This window comes from Benincasa hispida, chromosome 12, assembly GCF_027475165.1.
Source record: "Benincasa hispida cultivar pf3 chromosome 12, pf3_genome.v1.1, whole genome shotgun sequence".
Taxonomy (NCBI): domain Eukaryota; kingdom Viridiplantae; phylum Streptophyta; class Magnoliopsida; order Cucurbitales; family Cucurbitaceae; genus Benincasa; species Benincasa hispida.
The window spans coordinates 70070116-70091271 of record NC_143489.1 but is presented as its reverse complement, the minus strand read 5'-3'; the positions used below and the strand labels follow the sequence as shown (position 1 = coordinate 70091271).

Sequence of the window (21156 nt, the reverse complement as noted above, 5' to 3'; positions counted from 1 at the left end):
TATTAATGAGAATCAAAAGGGATGAATGATTCTTACTTTTGTAGATTCTCAAACTTCTTGAAAATCCTCTTGTTCTTCACATGAATGTCTTCTCAACAATCACCAAACAAACTACTTATACTAACCGATAGTACAAGCGGTAAGTCCGAGGTCAAATCTCAGGGAAGCACAAAAGATTAGTTCCTCGGAGCACATTTTTAGTTAAAGTGGTAAAAGGAGGGAGGGAGAGGTTGGTGTGGATTAGATAAGTCGAATTGCAAGAAAATATGCAAGAAAATAAAAGATAGAAATGCAATTAACAGAGATACTCTAGCTTAAAGAACGAATATTGGAATGACTCAATGTAATCTTGTTTATTGAATTATTCGAATGCAATCTTGTGATTCTTAATTATGCCTAGTCCAATTGATTGGACATCCAATCAATGGTCCTAATTACCTAATTAGTTAAACATGCTAGATGAATCCATACTAAACACATTTACCTAATCGCATTACGCTCTAGGGCTTACGCTAGGATGCATATTTAGTTTCCATCATCTAACGAAACATTCAATAAGGTTTTCCTTAGGTCAATAGGAACAACACTATTCGTTATAGACAACTAATCGCAGGCCTATCTAACCTTTTGCTTCTTATGGATTCACTAACAATTTCATGCATATATTGCTAGATAATCCCAAACATTCAATCATAAATCCTCAAGTAGTTTGTTAGACAATCAAGAGAAAATATGATTATAAAGCGATTCAATCAGAAAAGAAACCCATGGTCAAGATATATAAAAATGCATTCAAATAAACCTCTCGGAATTACAAAGAGTTCAATCCAAAATCTTCTAAACTAGAGAAAACCCTAGAACTTACCTTCTCATGGGAGGAAGAAGACAAATTCAGGCTCTATCTGAACTAATTACATGAGAAGAAGGAAGAAAATAGAGAAAAATATAAGTTGAGAGGTGAGAAGAGGATAAAATCGACTTCAAAGCTGATTGGGAGGTTGATTATTTGATGATTTTCCACCTTAAAACAAAGAAGAAACGTTTTATACAGTAGTCGCAATGTCGTGACACTGCAACGTAGCATTGCAATGCTACGAGGCCTTGCGCGTGCCTCTATCAAAATTCGGAGTGTTGCAACACTATCTTTTTTTTTAGCATTATGGAGGCTACTGTCTTGTAGCGTTGCGCAATGCTTCATCCAAGGGCATTTCATTATTTCACATCCTTTTAAAGCTAGGTTGCTCAGTTTAGCTCCTAACTACTCCAAATTAACCCCAAACAACTTGTAACGACTAATTTTACCTCCAAGATACTCGATGCCTATAAAATCATTAAATAAACACATTAAACGTAGTAACGACCTAGAATTAAGAATAGGAAAATAGCACATTTTCAATGCCATCAACACTCCACTTACTGATGAGTGCACGAACGAATGTTGATCGACGATGAAGAGGACAATAGTCGGCAAAATGTGATTGGCGACGAGATCTAAATTCAGTGTCAATGGTAGGTTGGGACTCCACAAGGAAATTGGGTGTAGAAGCTTCAAGATTGCTCTAATGCCATATTGAACCAATCAAAGTGTATATTCAAAGAGATGGAGCAGTGAAATATTTTAGTTCATTTTATGTACGCGTGTGATGAGAGTGAGATGCACATAAATAGTACATCTTGAGATGGACCCATATACAACTCATGATAAAACTATAATTTTCACTATACTTTGCAAAGCATAAACTATAATTTAGTGTCTTTATTTATTTAATTGATTTTGTGTTTTGAATAAAACTACAAAATGTACTCTCCATCTCCGAAGGGGCAGAAAACCCATCGTTGTCTTGATTGTGCTACCAGAAGCTCTAGGGAAGTCAGAATAGGAGAGTGCCACCCCTCTAACCATGCCTAACCACCCTTACTTCAACCCAGTAAGTTGTATTCGGTAGTAGATAGATCCAAGTAAATCGAATTTTAAGTTAAACATTAGCCTAGAAAGTCAAGAGAAAAATGGGTACCGACTTGATTGGTATAGTTAAGCATGTGGGTTTATTGTGGAATTTTTCCCCCTTCTTTTGCCTTCTTTAAAAATAAGTTAAATGATAGATATTTTAGTTGGAGAAATGGTAGGACAATGTTTTATTCCGTTCATCAACTAAAATGCTAAAACGAGATAGAAGGGGAGTGTGAATCTTCTCAAATGAAAGAGTATGAAATGCACTACAACACAAAGAATATAAACAACAATCAAGAGTTAATATTATATTTGTTGAATAATGTATGAGAGTGGAAGGTTCAAATCCTTGATATATTGGTCAAAAGTATGTATACCAAGTTGTACTCAAATTGATGTATATGACAATCAATGATGAAAAATATGTCAATATGTCGATATATATCCATAAATCGAAGGGTTTGATATTGATAGTAAATATCTATGGATATCTGTAATATATTTTATAATACTTGTAAAGTATACAAATACAATCTAGTTACTCGAACATGAACAAAAATACCGATAATAATATTTATAACTAAGTTTGAGAGTAAATATAACTTAATTATTAATCTAAATAAATTTTCTATGTTTTTTGACTCACATAAATATCCATTGATATACCATAAAATTGAAATCTTGATATCGACATTGACGTCAATATTTTAATCATCGATGACAATATAGTGTCTTGATACTATTGGATACAATAAAAGGACATATTAACCATGTAATTTAGATTATAATTTAGTTTTTAAACTTCACGAAGCACAAGACAACATAAACATTGCGACACACAAGTAGATGAAGGATACATAAATGAACCGATGCCATATCGAATGAAAGAGATTGTGAAGACATGCAAATATGATTAATAAATACTTAAAGAAAACAGATAACTATTACACCTATATCACAAAGTTGCACTTTTATTTTTCGGTAACTTAATTATATAAATCTAAAAATTAAGCACAATTTAGTCGAAGTAATTATTTGTGTTAAAGTGTTCTATGTATTCATTAAGGACAATTGGTTGGAGGACTCAACACCAATGAAGGTAGGTAGAAATGAGAGGTTGCATCATTTCAAAGGAGATGTGACCTAGCTCTGATGCCATAAAAAAAGTATAAAACCCTAGAAGAAGGAAACATACATAAATATATCTTATATTCTCATTAAAGTCTAAAAGGCAACGGCTGAAATATATTGGCAACTTTAGTAAATGATACATGTCAAAACATAAAAAGAGAGAGATTGTAAAAAGGCCAAAGAAGACAAGACAAAATAAACTAACGATTACATAAACACAAACACCATCAATCAATATGTTTCACTCCAGTCGACATCTCAAACCAAATAAGGTGACGTGACTAGGTTACTAGAGATGTAAAAGAATGTCAAAGATGTGTACCAAAATGCAAATTCAAAAATTAAGCTTAGGACGTTAAAGTGCAACTAGATTTAAGGTAGTTGCTGTTGACCAGGAGGGCATTTATGAAATTTCAATCATCCCAATGGGCTAGGTGGGCCGGCCATGTTAGGTCCATCAGAAAGACCCATTAAAGGCCCAACCCAGCAATAGGCGGGAACTCCCAATTTCTTTTTATTGGCGGGAAAATTATGTTACCAAGTAACAAAACGTTCCGAACCGCACATCTCCGTTGATTTCAATCCAACGGCTATAAAACATCGATGTTGTCAATTTCTCGTTTTATTTGGTCAGTGGCTCGAGAATTAGAAGTTGGTTCACTTCTTTTTCACAGAGGATCCTCCTTTTCGAAACCCACCCCCGGCGTCCGAGAAAAAGCTATGGCGAAACCCTCGAAGCGACAGGCGTCTTCCGATGAAGCCATGTCCAATGGCTCGAGCTCGTCGGAGGAAGAGGAGCAAACTAACGAGCAGATCAATGAGGAGGAAGACGAGGAGGAGCTCGAAGCGGTCGCTCGGTCGGCAGGCTCTGACGAGGATGAAGCTGCCGACGATTCTGATAACGATACATCACCGGTCGAAAATGGCGATGAAGAGGTAAATTTCGAATTGCGGTCCTCAATATAGGTTTTCATTTGTGTTAATTTTACTCGGATCTCGGTAGGGTTTTTTATTTTTAATTTTCCCGCACCTTCTCTGGATTACTTCATACGAAGGTTAGATTGACTAGGTTTTGACAAATTTTTGGTCTGTAATTTTGTTCATTCGTAAATTTGGAGGAAAAAGAGACTGGAGAGCTGAACATATGGTGGCGTATCTTAAGTATTGGCTTATGCTTCTATTTCTGGAACTGTTTTCTTTTTTCGATGCTGTACATTATTGTTATCTTTTTGAACAGGATGGAAGTAACGACGGCCAAGATGATAAAACTGATATTAGCCGGCGTGAAAAGGCCAGACTAAGAGAAATGCAACAAATAAAGAAGCAGAAGATTCAGGATATGTTAGATGCACAAAATGCTGCCATTGATGCTGATATGGTTTGTGAAATCAAGGATACCCTTGAAATTTGACGTCGTTCCTAGTTTTGTGATAAATAACATAACATTTAGTTAATGTTCTGGACTGGCAGAATAATAAAGGGAAGGGACGCTTGAAGTATCTTCTGCAACAAACCGAGATATTTGCTCATTTTGCTAAAGGCGATCATTCTTCTTCCCAGAAGAAAACGAAGGGAAGGTATGAATTATCATTTGAAGAGCCTTACAAATGTTGGTTTGCTTCTTAGTAGCTTAAATAGTTAAAATGGTCGTTTTTTGGTTGCAAAGCAGTTGTAAATAGGAGTATTGTATCCATGAAAGTTGGTCTTCTATATAAAAAAAGCTCCTTATCTGGCAATCACTTAAACTGTTATTTTATTGAAGAAACTTTAATCTCAACCACCATCGTTATTTAGTTTCTTTACAGATTTGATCATGTCTTCTTCTCATAAATGTTGAGGGTCTAGGGACACTAATGCTGTGTTTGAAAGTGTGCCATTTGGGCACGATCACATTTCCTGTTTTGTTTTTGCACATAAGCACGTTTTGCATTTTCATCTTGATTATAAATTGCTTGGAAATGAATAAACACATATTATTATGATGATTCATTTTTTTAGAACTAATGAGATACTTATTGTGAGCATGTTTAGTAATAGCTATTGCTTTGGTAATAATTCAGGGGTCGCCATGCATCAAAACTAACTGAAGAAGAAGAAGATGAAGAATACCTTAAAGAGGAAGAAGATGGTCTATCTGGGACTGGGAACACTCGTTTAGTTTCACAACCATCTTGTTAGTTTTCAACATATTCCTTGGGTTTTACATTTCCTTCAAAGTTTGGGACATTTAGAAAAAAAATTATTGAGGCTGACGTTTTATTGCAGGTATCCAAGGGAAAATGAGGGATTATCAACTAGCTGGATTAAATTGGCTCATTCGACTATATGAAAATGGCATAAATGGAATCCTTGCTGATGAGATGGTAATAAACAGATCCATGGATTCAACATTTCTCGTCTTTATTTAACTTTGAATATGCTACTATATTTATTTTCTTATGATATTAAAGATCTCTTACAAGTTACCTATAGTTAACTACTTTTGACTAAATATTTTAATTCAGACAGTATGATACATTAATCAGTGTGCTAATAAATGGTGCTTTTCAATTAGGGGCTTGGCAAGACATTACAAACCATCTCCTTGTTGGGCTATCTCCATGAGTACAGAGGCATAACAGGCCCCCATATGGTAGTTGCACCAAAATCTACTCTGGGAAATTGGATGAATGAGATTCGTCGATTTTGCCCTGTCTTGCGTGCTGTAAAGTTTCTTGGAAATCCTGATGAAAGGGTATTTTTCTCCATTCTTTAAAATATGGGAATTTTAGTGATGTTAGATTGTGATTTGTGCTGAAGACTATGTCAATCATGCACTTTCTGCAGAGGGATATACGGGAAAATTTACTGGTTGCTGGGAAATTTGATGTCTGTGTTACCAGTTTTGAAATGGCCATTAAGGAGAAGTCTTGCTTGCGTCGTTTTAGCTGGCGCTACATTATTATTGATGAAGCTCATAGAATTAAGAATGAGAATTCCCTCCTGTCAAAGACAATGAGGCTTTATAACACCAACTACCGTCTTCTAATCACTGGCACACCGCTTCAGGTATCTAAAATTCTTTTTCCCATTGTGGAAGTATGCTGCCTGCTTTGGATATAACTATGTAAAATTTTATATTCTGAGGTCAGTTGTTGGTCGCGTATATTCCATTGTTAGATATCCAAAATTATTTTGATTTTTTTAATGTAATTGTTTTAAATGGTAAAATTGTTGGAAATATTTTCAAATGTAGTAAAATGTCATGTGATAGACAATGATAGACATCTATCACTAACACTGATAAATGTCTATCAGTGCATTTTGCTAATAAGTTGACTCATTTTCTTATATTACATATTTTAAATAACAATATCTGCTTGGATATCTTCTTTGGAAGAGAAGTGAAATTGTTACACTTTGTTCTTTCTCAGTCTATTTATGTCATTCCCTTTCTATCTTTCTTACTGGATTGTAATTATGTACAATTACATAATGGTTTTTTTATCCTATTTTTCAGAACAATCTTCATGAACTATGGTCTCTCCTCAATTTCCTTTTGCCTGAAATATTTAGTTCAGCTGAGACCTTTGATGAATGGTTTCAAATTTCTGGGGAAAATGATCAACAGGAGGTGGTTCAACAACTTCACAAGGTACACCTAAATTCATTCTGTGCATTCATCTATAGTTTAATATTTCAACATCTTTTATCTCACATTCCTTTTTCTCTCCTATTTTGCACCTTGGTAGGTCCTTCGGCCATTTCTTCTTCGGAGGTTGAAATCAGATGTAGAGAAAGGTTTACCTCCAAAAAAGGAAACAATACTCAAAGTAGGCATGTCACAGATGCAAAAACAATACTATCGTGCTTTGCTGCAGAAGGATCTTGAAGTTGTTAATGCTGGTGGTGAGCGTAAACGGCTACTTAATATAGCAATGCAACTCCGGAAATGCTGTAATCACCCATATTTGTTTCAAGGTGCTGAACCTGGGCCTCCTTACACAACAGGGGACCATCTTATTACTAGTGCTGGTAAGCTTTGTGTTCAAGGATGCATGATGATGATCTTGTTTTAGTCACATTCATTAACACTGAGCATATTTCATTCATAGGTAAAATGGTTCTTTTGGACAAGTTGCTTCCAAAACTGAAAGAGCGCGATTCTAGAGTCCTAATATTTTCACAGGTAAATATTTTCTCTAACATTACATGTCACAAGTGAATATTTTCTTTAACATTACATGTCCAAAACTGAAAGAGCGCGATTCTAGAGTCCTAATATTTTCGCAGGTAAATATTTTCTCTTACATTACATGTCACAAGTGAATATGTTTTCCATGAATAGAATCACTTTAGCACTGTGGATTTACCGTTTGTTCTGTTTGGTTTTAGTATTATTATTTAAAATTTTGGCTAAGCTTGACACTTGCGTGAATTTCAGATGACAAGGCTGTTGGACATTCTTGAAGATTATTTAATGTTTCGTGGATACTATTACTGTCGAATTGATGGTAACACTGGTGGTGAAGATCGTGATGCATCCATTGAGGCCTTCAACAGGCCAGGAAGTGAAAAATTTGTTTTCTTACTATCAACCAGAGCTGGAGGTCTTGGTATTAATCTTGCTACTGCAGATGTAGTTATTCTTTATGACAGTGACTGGTACATCTCTTTGATCAAAATTATTGCTGCTGCCGCTGTCACTCCCTCAATATGCTTCTGATGGTCAACATTTATTTCAGGAACCCTCAAGTTGATCTGCAAGCACAAGATCGTGCTCACAGGATTGGTCAGAAGAAGGAAGTTCAAGTGTTCCGGTTTTGCACTGAGGTAAACAAAGTAACTTAAGTTATATCATAGAGAGCTCAAACTTACTGCAGCATTAAATGTAATTTATTCTTTAATGGAACAGTATACCATTGAGGAAAAAGTCATAGAAAGGGCTTACAAGAAACTTGCCCTCGATGCTTTGGTGATTCAACAAGGACGTTTAGCAGAGCAGAAAAGTAAGTGCTATTTTCATGTGTACTTCACTGCATCATTGAATGCTTAGCATATATTTTATTTGGTTCCTTGTATCTTTTATCACGTATCATTAACACATTGTTCATCTCTTTTATTTATTTATTTACTTATTATTATTTTTTTACAACAGCTGTCAACAAGGATGAGCTACTTCAAATGGTGAGGTTTGGTGCTGAGATGGTTTTCAGTTCCAAAGATAGCACCATCACAGATGAGGACATTGACAGAATCATTGCAAAGGGAGAAGCAGCAACAGCAGAGCTTGATGCAAAGATGAAGAAGTTTACAGAAGATGCCATTAAATTTAAAATGGATGAAAGTGTGTAACATCCTGACATAAACTGACTATTAGCCTCTTTCTGTTTGATCATTTTCTGCTTTCTTTCAAATATTCAAGTAACGAGTTTTAATTATTGTTTATGTGTGGTCTTGGCAGCTGCTGAATTGTATGATTTTGATGATGAAAAGGTAAATGCCATTATATCAGATTCTTGTAAATCACTTCCAATATTATTCAAAGGCTATTAAAGATAATTTTCTTATTGTTTTCCTTGTGTCTTGATGAAGGACGAGAACAAATTTGACTTCAAGAAAATTGTTAGTGAAAATTGGATTGAGCCACCTAAAAGGGAGCGGAAGCGCAAGTAATGACTTCAAATTCTCTCTTTTACTACATTACATGAACTTCATACTTAATTTTATAATCTTTGGAAAGCCTGACTTTGTTTTCTCCCTCCTAATAGTTACTCAGAATCAGAATACTTTAAGCAAACAATGCGGCAGGGTGGTCCAACAAAACCAAAAGAGCCTAGGATACCTCGCATGCCTCAGTTGTAAGGCTCTTGAATTGGTGGTTGATTTATTTTGGAGCTCTAGTTTTTTGTTTTATTTCTTATTTTTATATACTTACCTGTCTATCTTTTTCCAGATTTATATACTCATTCTATTTATGTCTTTCACATGGGTATACGATACTTTTGTTTATAGGCACGATTTCCAGTTTTTTAACACACAAAGGTTGAGTGAACTCTATGAAAAAGAAGTGCGGTATCTCATGGTGAGTGTAGAATTCTTCAGTATTCCTTTCCGTTTTACATTAACTACTTGTGTTTATTATTCAGCAGTTTTACTTGCTTTATTTATTTCTTCCTTTTTAATAATCATCCCTGTTTTGAATGCTCAGCAAACACATCAAAAGAATCAGTTGAAAGACACAATAGATGTTGAGGAGCCGGAAGGTATGTTACTACTATATATGTTTCATCTCCCCTGTCCATATTTTTCTTTTATGGTATGGCTAATCTTGGAAATGATAATTTTAGAAGTGGGCGATCCTTTGACTGCTGAAGAGCTGGAAGAGAAGGAGCGACTTTTAGAGGAAGTAAGTGGATTTATGTTTTAATAGTTTGTCTCAGAATCACTTTACTGAACTTGATTTTTGGTTTTAGGGATTTTCTTCATGGAGTCGCAGAGACTTCAATACGTTTATTAGGGCTTGTGAGAAATATGGACGAAATGATATAAAAAGTATTGCTTCAGAGATGGAAGGAAAAACGGAAGAAGAAGTTGAGAGATATGCGAAGGTCTTTAAGGAGAGATACAAAGAGTTAAATGGTAAATAGATCCATCTTATGATATCTTTGTGCATGTGATAGGACAATGTTAGTTCTTGATGTTTATCATAATTGGACATAGGAAGCAGGATATATATTTTTTTTTACTATTTTCTGAAACTAACTTTAGATAACTTATCCTGAAATGTGGCATGAGACATTTTCTGCATGTAAATTTACTCCGTGTCATCTCCCATGAAGATAGACATGGTGGCCATCATGGTTTCAAAGCTTTGTTAATGTCGCTCTCGAACTATTTTGGTTGTTTTTCTTATAATTTTAACGAGCTGTGGGTTTTTGTTTAGATCTTTGGATTTGAGGTGCAGCTCAAAGCATTTCATTATAATTTAACAATTGACGACTTGATTAGTATAAATCAAGGAAAGTGCTTCAACTACTTTTGAGAAAATCTAAAACTAGATCAACATATACTTGGACCTCTTTGTTATTGCGACACTTGATTTATTTTTTAGCACAGCTAACTTGATGTTCAAATTGCTTTAGCAATATAAAGTCAGCCTTCAATCAGCTAGTTAGTTTTTGTTTGGGCTTATTAGTATTCTTTATATTTTCATGGCTGATGTATTATCTATAAGTTTGCCTAACGCTGAGTTGGGTTTGTTTATTTCTCACAAGAATTAAAAAACAAATTTGTTTAGTTTTTTTATAGGTTATAATCTGCTACTATTCGAAAAGTTGCTAAGCCTTTTACATGAAATTTGTAGATTATGATAGAATCATCAAGAACATAGAAAGAGGGGAAGCAAGGATTTCCCGTAAAGACGAAATAATGAAAGCCATTGGCAAGAAACTGGATCGCTACAAAAATCCATGGCTAGAGCTCAAGATCCAGTATGGCCAGAATAAAGGGAAGTTGTATAATGAAGAATGTGATCGTTTCATGGTGGGTATTGGGATGTTCTGAATTCTCGTCTGGAATTTGCCAATATGTTCTTTTGGATATTGAATTTCCAAGGTGCTATCTTAATGTTCAACAGATATGCATGGTTCACAAGCTTGGTTATGGAAACTGGGACGAACTGAAGGCAGCATTTCGCACATCACCCTTGTTTCGCTTTGATTGGTTTATCAAATCGCGAACGACGCAAGAACTTGCAAGGAGGTGTGATACTTTAATTCGATTAGTGGAGAAAGAAAACCAGGAACATGACGAAAGGGAGAGACAGGCCCGTAAAGAAAAGAAACTTGCTAAGGTTCAATTTGCAACCATCATTTTGATCCAACTCGTTTCTTTGATTGTCTTGCGTATCATGATGTTTGCTGAATCTGAATTCTATTTTGTTTCAGAGTATGACGCCATCAAAGCGTTCCTTGGCGAGGCAGACTGAGAGTCCAACTAACCTAAAGAAGCGGAAGCAATTATCAATGGATGATTATGTAAACTCCGTAAGTCTCTAGATGATACCATTTCAAAGTATTGTCCCATTTTGCCTAAAACTAATAAAATAGTTCTAACTTAACTGTGTTCTTTTGCACAGGGAAAACGGAGGAAGTAACCTCTTTTTTAATTCTTCTTTTTGGATGGGTTGGGTAAGATCCATCATTTATCTTTTTGTTGAGGCAAAACAACTGTCTTCCACATCTTTTGTTATAGCCTCAGGTGATTACTATCTAGAAGTTCACGACCTTGAACAGGATCTGTTCTATAGTTGTACGTGTTCTTGAGTTCTATTGTCTAGAAGTTCACATCGGTAGCTAAAAAGCTTTAGAGATCCCTCCCCATATTTTTGGGATAACTTCTCGGGGATTGATAGGTGTAACTGGAAGGTCTTGTATAAAATTATTAGAGAGAACAGAACTTGGTTCTGCTAATATCTTGTATGCCATAGTTGATTTTTAGTTCGAAAACATTATATTCTTTTTGACAGATGATGTGAATGCATCAAAACATTGAGAGAAAAGGTTGCATCGTCGGCCATGGGAAAGTCTTATGACGAACAAATTAGAGAAAAAGCTGTCGCCAAACTGACGAACGTGTAAGGGATGTCTGATAATAACCATTTCTAACTTTATATCCTAATTGAAGATTTTCAGGCTGCTAACACTAGACTGTTTGAAAATTTTCTTGATTCTCTTAGCTTTACTTGAATCCTCTCACAGACTCGTTTGGCAGCTCTTGAATTGAATCTGAGCTCACACTGCTTATTTTTTATGCATGGAATAGTAAATGTGGTTACACTTTGTTTTGTTTTTGTTTTTGATGTCCATTCATCTAATTTGATGATTAATCATATGGGTTCTGTTTGGTAATGATTTAGTTTTTCTTTTCTTTTTTTGAAAATTAAACTTATTTTATTAACATTTTTTACAATGATTTACATCTTTTTTTAATTATAATTGAATTCTTAGTCAAACTTCAAAGACATGATTTTTTGAAAGTTGTCTTTTTTATTAGTTCTCAAAATTTGGCTTGGTTTTTTAAACTATTAGTGAAAAGTAGATAAGAAAGAAATTTGAGATTAAAATAGTATTTATAAGTTTAAATTTTTGAAAATGAAAACAAAATTGGTATCATGAGGTCTTAGTTTTTTGAAAATAATTTTATGTACTCATGGGTGTGTTTCAAATATTTCGAAGTTTTGAATACTAAGGAGTTTTTATAAAATTGTTGTGTTTAGAATTGGTTTTTGTTTTTTCAAGATTGGATTGGTAGTTTTGCTTTTTTTTTTTTTTTTTCGTCCCTAGAAGAATAGAGCTCATGTACAAAGAATGTAATGATGCTGTTCAAGCCTAGCAAAAAATGTTCAAAATTCTCTTCTTTTTCTGTTTTTTCCTTCTTTCAAATGTCATTCAAAATCAATTTGTTTTTAATGTATGATTTTTACATTTCATTGATTTTGAACAATTAAAGATATGGAGAGAGAGGAGGTCAAATACCTACTAGGTATTGAAAATGTATTTCAAATATTTAGATGATTTTTGTAAATCATCTATCTCAAGAAGTATTTGTGAAGTAGTAGTTGATTTAATCTCTTCCAGAAAAAAGTAGTTAATTTAACATTTAAGTATTGAAAGACTCAATATTGTCATAAATCATGTTCGTAACTCAAATAACATAAAACATGTGTATTCAAAATAAATTGATGTTAATGATGGTTATAACTGATTTTTTAAATCAATTCAAGAATAATTATATTATTATCATATAGAACTTTTTAATCACTAAGAAACCAACGTTATATTTGATTTTCTTTTTCTTTTTGTAATTACATTTTTTTAATTGAAAGCAACGAGTATTCATTAGTTTTCATGCATATCTTGAAAAAGGTCTCCAAAAGTAGGGTGCATACCTTCTCCGCTCTGATTAGCCCCCTAGCCTTTTCAATCATATTTTTGTAATACAAATATGCCACAAATAGATGGATCGAATCAAATGTTTATTTATATTTTATTTAAAGGTCAAAATTACAAGTTTAGTTTATGAAGTTTATATTTGTATTAAATACGTACTTGAGCTTTAAAATGTTTTCAATAAGTCTATGAAACTCTTATAAATCTATAATTGTGTTTAATAAATACTTGAACTTCAAAAGTTGTCAAGCCTTTGAATTTTTTGTGTCTAATAGGTCTATCGTCTTACACATTTGAAAATTTTAAAACTAATTACATTTGATATGAAATTGAATTTTATGCCTTAAAGGATACGTTAGAAAGTGAATTTTATGCCTTAAAGGATATGTTAGAATGGGGCTAGTTGCATAAATGTAATTCAAGCCCAAATAATAGAATATGTAATACAAGAATAAAATAATTGCATATATAGAACAAAAAAGGGTAAAAGACAAAAAATCACATCCAGCGACCATTTTGTGCGTTGTTTCCCGATTTTTTCAAATTGAAAGCTATAACTGATAGTTGCTATCAGTGAATCAGTAATAGCTTTCAATTTGAGAAGTGTGCTATCAGTGGCTATCACTGATAGTTACTATTAGTTGTAGCTTACGATTTGAGAAGTGTGCTATTAGTTAATATTAATGGTAGCTTTCAATTTGAGACTATTAGATGTTATCGCTGATAGATGCAATCAGTGATACTACTATGAGTGAAAAGTTTCAATTTAAGAAGTGTGCTATTAGTTGCTATGATTAATAGTTGCTATCAGTTGTTATCAGTGATGTTGTATAAGTGAATATCACTGATAGAAATGTGTTATTAGTTGCTATCATTGATAGTTGTTATTAGTGATGTTGCTATTAGTTATAGCCTTCAATTTGAGAAATGGGCTATCGGTTGCTATCACGGATATGTTACTATCAATGATAGTGGAATAGTAGCTATTGCTGATATGTTTCTATCAATGGTAATATTTTGATACTTTTTGTTGTTTGAATTTGATATCATGTTATACTTGTTTGTAAATAATCGGGGTCTTTTGATAAATTTGTTGATACATGTAATGTGTTTCTATGTTGTTATTGATGCATATAAGTATAGAATGATATTCTTCTACACTGATAGTCATAAAAGATATCATTGATAACTATTGTGAGTAATATCTTTCTATTACTATCAATGTAAAGGATATCACTAATAGTATTTATGTATTATGTAATGTAGTATTTGAGATGAAATGGCTCATCGAGATTGTTTGATTGTGCATAAAATTTTTTATTGATAGCATTATATCATAGTATCCATGATAACATTATTATCGATGATACTACTAATAGACTTCATACTCTTAAAGTCCTATAAAAAGAAAAAAAAAATTATTGGTATGTTTGACAACGTTCTCATTTCTCATTTTTTGAGAAATGAACTCATTTAATAACTATTATCGTTTCTTATTTCATACTAAATGTTTTTAAAAATGATGCAAACTTGAGGACTAAAAAAAGTAATTTCTTTCAAATTCATTTTCATTTGCTATTTATATTTGACGTTTGGCTATAATAATCAAACTTGATGATTTGGCTTGTTCGTGTTAAGTCACTTATGAATTAGGCACTTTCAAGTCTTGAGTTTGAAACTCAATCTCGTAATAGCAAAAACTAGAGAAATGAAAGAAAATTTAAAAAATTTAAAAAAATCGAAGAAAGAGAAATTTAAAAAAATCGGAGAAAATAAAGAAAAAAAAAAAAAGAAAAGAAAGAAAAATAAAATAAAATAAAATAAAGAAGAAGAAGACATGCAACAAGACTATTACAAATATCTTAGAAAGTACCGGATATGCGTTAAGTAAGAAAAAGAAAAACAAAAAGGAAAAAAATGAGACATGTGCATGCATTTTAAAAAAAAGGGATATATATATATATATATATATATATGCACAAATGTAGTAATGTGTCTTTTCTTTTGTCATTCCAATTACGATGAAAAGTAGTATCAATACTTCTAATCATACATAATATTATATTCTTTTTTAGATTTTTTTAAAAAAATTTATTCCACAAATAGATTTGAATTAAATCTTGGTTGATATATACATTTTATGTCAAGTTGAACTAAATTATAATTTCCACATTTTTTTTTAATTTGTGAAAAATGTTTTAGCATTATATAACTAGGTAATTTATCATTTTATAAACATGTATATTAAATGAGAATTCACGTGGGGGAGAAAAAGACAAACCACGCCGTGGAAACGATTTAAAGGAAAGATTGTTTAAAATTGTCTTCCCCACCTTCGCAGGTTAAGCAATCAAGTCAATATGTACTACGGAAAATAATAATATAGATAGGAATGGAGAAATGTCACTAGAGTTATTTGTTCGGTTAGATAATCATTTAGTTTTTTGTTTTGGTTTTTGAAAATCAAATATATTTCATTTACATTTTTTAAGTACCATGATTGAATTCTTAGCCAAATTTAAAAACAGACAACTTTTTGAAAGCTATTTTTTTTATTTCTCAAAATCTCGCTTGATTTTTTAAATAATTGGTGAAAAATGGATAACAAAGAAAGAAATTTGGATGTAGAACTACTGCCCATAAGCTTAATTTTTAAAAACAAAAACTAAAAAAAAAATAGTTAACAAACGGGCCATAATAATTCGTTCAAATTATAAAACTACATCAAATGCTCATGTAAATGTGAAAAATTGGTAACATTGTGTCCTCTGCTGAAATGTGGTGGTTGATAATCATTTCTTGGAATGACTTAAATAGTGGTTTTGAAGTAATGACTGATACAAAGACAGAAGTTTCAAGTCCTATTGATATCACGATGATATAAGCAACTTTGAGGATGAAGCTAATAGTGACACAGAAATAGCACAAATGTACCATCGATTTTGAATTCAAAACTTCGATTCCTTCACCCTACATATCGTAAATTAATAGATGAACAAATAATCAAACCTTTCCATAATTTAGCATGATTTAAAAACCCAAAGCAAATTTGATACAAAATTATATCTTGGCCTTGGGGTTGAACATATAAGCATTTGTTCTGTTATTATTTTATTTAACTTTTCTGAACTAATGAAAATTTCATCCATCCATCTTGAATAAATGAAGTTGACATTTGTCACACTTTCTATCATTCCATAAAAAGTGAAATTAATGAAAATAATAATTCTTTTAAATTTTTTTAAAGCTTTTGTTGGGTTTTATAATATGAAGTTATGTTCTATCTTTTATATATTATATATAGTCTTTATGTGTGTATTTGCCACAATTTCCATGGAAACCCAAACCCCATAATGGAAGAATCAAACAACCCATTTAAAACGCTATGGAGAATAGAATACTTTCATGCATTTTCACATGAAATGACAATTATTTCCAATATAATAATAATTAATAATAATAATAATAATGTTGTCTCTTCAGCCCACAAATTCCGAGTGGAGCTGATTTATTCATGCTAAATGTTATAAATAAACGATGCTTTAGGTCTAGCCTAATTTAGGTAAAATAGGACAACTTGATCATAGTTTTTGAGAAGCAAAAAGAAAGAAAAAAAAAAAAAGGACTATGAGTAAACCTTTAGAATCGAAGAAAAACGACAAATTATTAGAAATAAACTTCAAAGTATGAAAAATTATTACAATCATACATAAATGTCACTTCGATCATTTGATCATAATTATATATACTACTCTCACACAACTGAAATTGGTATATATTACGCTTGAAAGCGTTCGTAGTCTTTCTCCCCTTCCTAATAATGCTTAAAGCTCTTTCCCTCATGAAATAGTATTTTGTCAAAATCTTATCTATAATTTAACTAAGACATATATTTTTAATTATCAAAATGAATAAAAAAAAAAATCACAAACTTAGTTTATGAACTTTCAATTTTGTATTTTGATAGATCATTGAACTTAAAAGATTTAATAGATCTCTAAATTTTTAATTTCATGTTTAATATACATCTTTAGCATATACTATTTTTTTTTTTTAATTAACTAATCCATTAGATATAAAATTGAAGGGCCTAAAACATCTTACTACTACGCCAGATAGTCATTTTGGTAACTAAATTAGATTTGTTTTATACTTATATAAAAACACATTAAAGTTGAGGGACTCGAACCGGTGAATTCACCCCTATCAAAAATTCAAAAGTTTCAAATATTTCCTATTCTATATGTTTGTTGTATTAAAAAAATAGAAAATAAAATGGAAAGAAAAATAATAAAGAAAATTTTTAAAAATAGAATAAGGGAAATTATTTACACAAAATAGTAAAATTTATTATTATTTTTTTTTTATATAAAATCTATCCATGTCTTTCATTAATATAATGTGATAGATGCTGATAAAAGTGTTTCATATTTGTTGATATTTTTTTACTATTCCTGTAAATAAATTAGCATTTCTTTTACCTGTAAAAAATTCTTAATAATAAATTTATGTAAATCATGCGGCGTTTTAGCCATGCTTTTTCGAGATTCGGGCCGGTGGGCATTTGAAGGCACTCAAATTATGCTTTAGCTAACAAAAATAGAAATTAAAAAAAAAAAAAAACATTCTTTATAAAGTTATACTTAGCTTACACATTCGTTTATGTGTGATAGAGCTTCTCTTAGCCTATTATTCTACTCTTTTTACAATCTCTAATTCTCCTTTTTACGAAAGTTTATATTATTAAATCACTGAGTAATTTAAAAGTTTAAGTTGATAGATTATGATAAAATTTAATTATATGATCATATCAGGCAAAAAATCTATATTAATTTGAAAAGAAATGAAATTTTACCGAGATTTAAATACGGAACTTCCTACCATGTTAGATCATAAATTGACCAAAAATCTTAAACAGATAAATTGTGGTAAATTTAATTATATTACTAGTTTATACATATCTCTATTATGATATATTTAACCGATTAGAATCAAACATGTCATATTTTATAAATGTAAATCCTCACAACCCATTAAATAGAAGTGTTGGCTTTTTCCATTTTAATTATGAAAGTTGGGTTAAGCTTTCCACTTTTGTCACCACACCAATCACTTCAGCATTGAAATTGCTAGCCAAAATGTAGTATATGTATGTATGTTGGGTAATAAAGGAAAAAAAAAGGATTTTATTTTAGTCTTAAAATTTATGAGGTTTTTATTATTTTAATGTCAAATAATCCTCGACATATTTTCTCAAGATATATTATTTTTTTGAGTTTGTCATTTTTGAGTTAGATTTTAATTTTGGACCAAATATGTTTTGATACTATATTAGATAAATATGATGTTTTACTTCAAAATTAATTGACAATTAGAGAAGTAACTATGTTTCTTAAAAAGATTATGAGGCCGATTCATTTTTCAATGTCTTTTCAAGGTAAAATCTTCAACATTCAACTAATAGATTAGAGGTTTGATTATGTAGAATTCGTTTAGAAAATTATAAGCAAAAATTTTATAGGAAAAGTTTATTTCAAAATATCAAAAATATCTTTATTTCAAAATCTGTACTAAACAAGACTCAATAGAATATTAAAATATCAAGGGACAATTGCAAATGTAGCAACCATGCCTAAAGTATTAACAAATATAGCATAATGTAAAAAAATTACAAATATGACAAAATTTAGATAGTCCATAAATGATAGACTATATCGATTGTTATTGCCGAAGACTTTACTATATTTACAACTTTTTTAAAATGTTGTTATACATTTAGTAGTTATCCCTAAAAATGATATCTATTGCAATTACCCAAATATTTAAATATGCAATTTTTTAAAAGGAAGTTCTTTAAATCCAGGACTCAAGAGGGCAAAGGAAGAACAAAGTCATTGTTAATAACATCCAAACACCAACTAGGGAAACAAGAGTCTCAACACCTTTAATCAACTTTCTAAGTGGAAGAGACAAAAGGATCAAAGCCAAATAAAAACCCATTAGCAACAAGCAACATAAGGAGTAGGTCGATTCCGAGCACGAGGACAGAAAGAGAAAGAAATATTTCCTAACTGCCCAGTCAAAAACACAATCTCATCAACGACATATTCTTCACCTCAATGAAATCTGACGAGCTGTTGTAATCAGATTAACAACCTCCTAAGAGTTAGATTTGAAAATTAAGGTGATCCATCAGGTAGAACACAAATGTTCCAATGAAAGCTCTAACAATCACATAATACAAACAACAAATTAAGTGAATAACACAGAGTTTGGTAATCCAGTCCAGTGATATACTACCTACATTTGGAGGGCAACATGCCCAAGAAAGATAAATTCACTAATATGACAAAGTTAAGCGTGAGACTCCAAAAGAAATAGAATCATAGAATATTTCATATAATTTTTTTTTTTTTTTTTTTTTTTTGGAGAATGAACATTCTAAGAGACAATCGGTGAGAAAAATCTCTGAGAACAACCAACAAACCAGAGCGACAACAACTCCAAGCATCCTTAAACAAATATAGCCAATTCAAAACTCCAACAAGATTCAACCTCAATAGCACAATTGAGGAGAGAAAGAAAAGAAAAGAGGTGATTTTGACTCTCAATGATAGCTTGAACCTCCAACACCTTGATCATCCATTCTCGAGAAATCTTTCCGAAACCAATACAAATAGAAGATCCAAAAGAAATCACCTATTCGACTGCAGGATAAAGCCCACAAATTTGGGAAGTAACGAAGCCAAATTTCTTTTGAAAACTCACATACATACAGAAAATGTTAATTATATTGTAAAAATATATATTATGTCCTAATAATGAGGAAAAGAGAATTTTGTCGCTAGTGAATTTCTACCTCGTGGGTTAATGTTCAATCTTTTTTCATTACGCAATTAGTAGATGAACTTTTTAATTATTTTTTTATTTTTTAGAAAGTGCCAAATGTAGTTGGACATAATTACGAAAAGTTTAAAAAAAAAAAAAAAAAAAAAAACCACCTATTTGTAAAATTTTGGCAAAAGGGTAGAAATGTAAAAGTGAAGCTATTGACATAACCTTATTCTCTAAAGATCGAAGGTTTGATTTCCCATAATCACATTTGTTTTACTAAAAAGAAAAACAAAAAAGACAAATCACAAAAACCACCTCTAGAATATGGTGGATAGTTGCAATTATATCCTCAAACTTTAAACTGTAAATTTTTGTCATTTAGGGTCTAATTTCTACATATATTATAAGTTTGATAGTCCATAAATTGTACTAATTTGAGGGCTCAACTTTTATAATTGAAAGTTTGAGGGTTTAACTACAACTACCACCATATTTTAAAGGTAGTTTTTGGCATTTACCTAAAATAATAATAGAAATAAAAAAAAAAAAAGGGGCAAATGGGAATATATTAAACTTGAGGGATGAAACTGAAAAATTGGCAAATTACATAAGTTATCAGCTTCATCAACTTGTTACTTATTAGTTATTTCAACCATTATACCTTGCATATTTTTACACACAAAAGGAGACAAAAAAAGACCTTTTGGTTAACTAATTAAGTTATGAAAACATCAAAGCCATATGGCTCCAGCTTCCTTTAGCAATTTTTTTAGGGAGCCATTGAGATGAAGAGTCATGACAGTGTTGGCGGAGCCAATGAGCTTTCCACCGATGAACACAACCGGCACGGCGGGGCTGCAACCCAATGTCTTCGAGAGAGCTGACTCCATTTCCTTCCCTCTCGATTCCCGATCGAGCTCGTGAATCTGTGGACTCGCTCCTTGATCATAAAACAATCTCTCGATTGCATGACACATGCAACACGTACTCTTACTAAAGATCACTACAGCTTTCTTCGCTGCCATTTTTGCAACCAAGTCCATTATTTTATATAATTTAGAGAGAAAATTTGAAGAGAGAGATTAGATGTGGGCTAGGGTTTGTAGTAGTTGAAAAGGATTGGTGTGTATTTATATAGGAAAGGAGGGGCATGACATAGAAAACGGCATTATTTAAAGTTAAATAGTAAAAAGGTAGTGTGAATTGATAATTAATGGATATAATTTAAAAAATTGAAGATATTTTTATTGAGATATTTGCATCCATACCCTTTCTGTGTTTTCCTTTTCTTTTTTAGGGAATCGTTTT

The 21156-nt window shown here is 31.8% G+C and overlaps 1 protein-coding gene and 1 pseudogene across 3 annotated transcripts; one reads left to right on the top strand and one right to left on the bottom strand.

Moving 5' to 3' along the window:
• The first annotated feature begins 3618 nt into the window (after positions 1–3618).
• LOC120067300 (ISWI chromatin-remodeling complex ATPase CHR17) lies at positions 3619–11590 on the top strand. 2 transcript variants are annotated; one of them, XM_039018841.2, is made up of 25 exons: positions 3619–4018; positions 4320–4460; positions 4553–4659; positions 5143–5255; positions 5348–5445; positions 5637–5816; positions 5909–6130; positions 6582–6716; positions 6814–7096; positions 7177–7250; positions 7506–7726; positions 7807–7894; positions 7977–8070; positions 8220–8408; positions 8526–8557; positions 8657–8733; positions 8833–8922; positions 9077–9146; positions 9273–9327; positions 9412–9470; positions 9538–9703; positions 10428–10606; positions 10701–10916; positions 11011–11109; positions 11202–11590. In XM_039018841.2, the coding sequence occupies exons 1-25, from the start codon at positions 3686–3688 to the stop codon at positions 11217–11219; spliced, it is 3339 nt and encodes a 1112-aa protein (XP_038874769.2). In that variant the 5' UTR covers positions 3619–3685; the 3' UTR covers positions 11220–11590. The 2 variants fall into 2 exon arrangements, with proteins under 2 accessions (XP_038874769.2, XP_038874770.1); XM_039018842.2 differs by having other exon boundaries at positions 3712–4018; positions 9415–9470.
• An 8799-nt stretch (positions 11591–20389) lies between these two features.
• LOC120068186 (monothiol glutaredoxin-S10 pseudogene) lies at positions 20390–20940 on the bottom strand (annotated as a pseudogene). The gene has a single exon (XR_016525373.1). The product of XR_016525373.1 is annotated as a monothiol glutaredoxin-S10 pseudogene (transcript).
• Between the last annotated feature and the right edge of the window lie 216 nt (positions 20941–21156).

Bases quoted from the DNA above. Each gene is read 5' to 3' on its own strand.
- LOC120067300 (XM_039018841.2), top strand. From the start codon at position 3,686: ATGTTGTCAATTTCTCGTTTTATTTGGTCAGTGGCTCGAGAATTAGAA. The intron at 8,734-8,832 runs GTAATGACTTCA...CCCTCCTAATAG, and splicing joins AAAAGGGAGCGGAAGCGCAA to TTACTCAGAATCAGAATACT. The intron at 10,607-10,700 runs GTGGGTATTGGG...AATGTTCAACAG, and splicing joins AAGAATGTGATCGTTTCATG to ATATGCATGGTTCACAAGCT.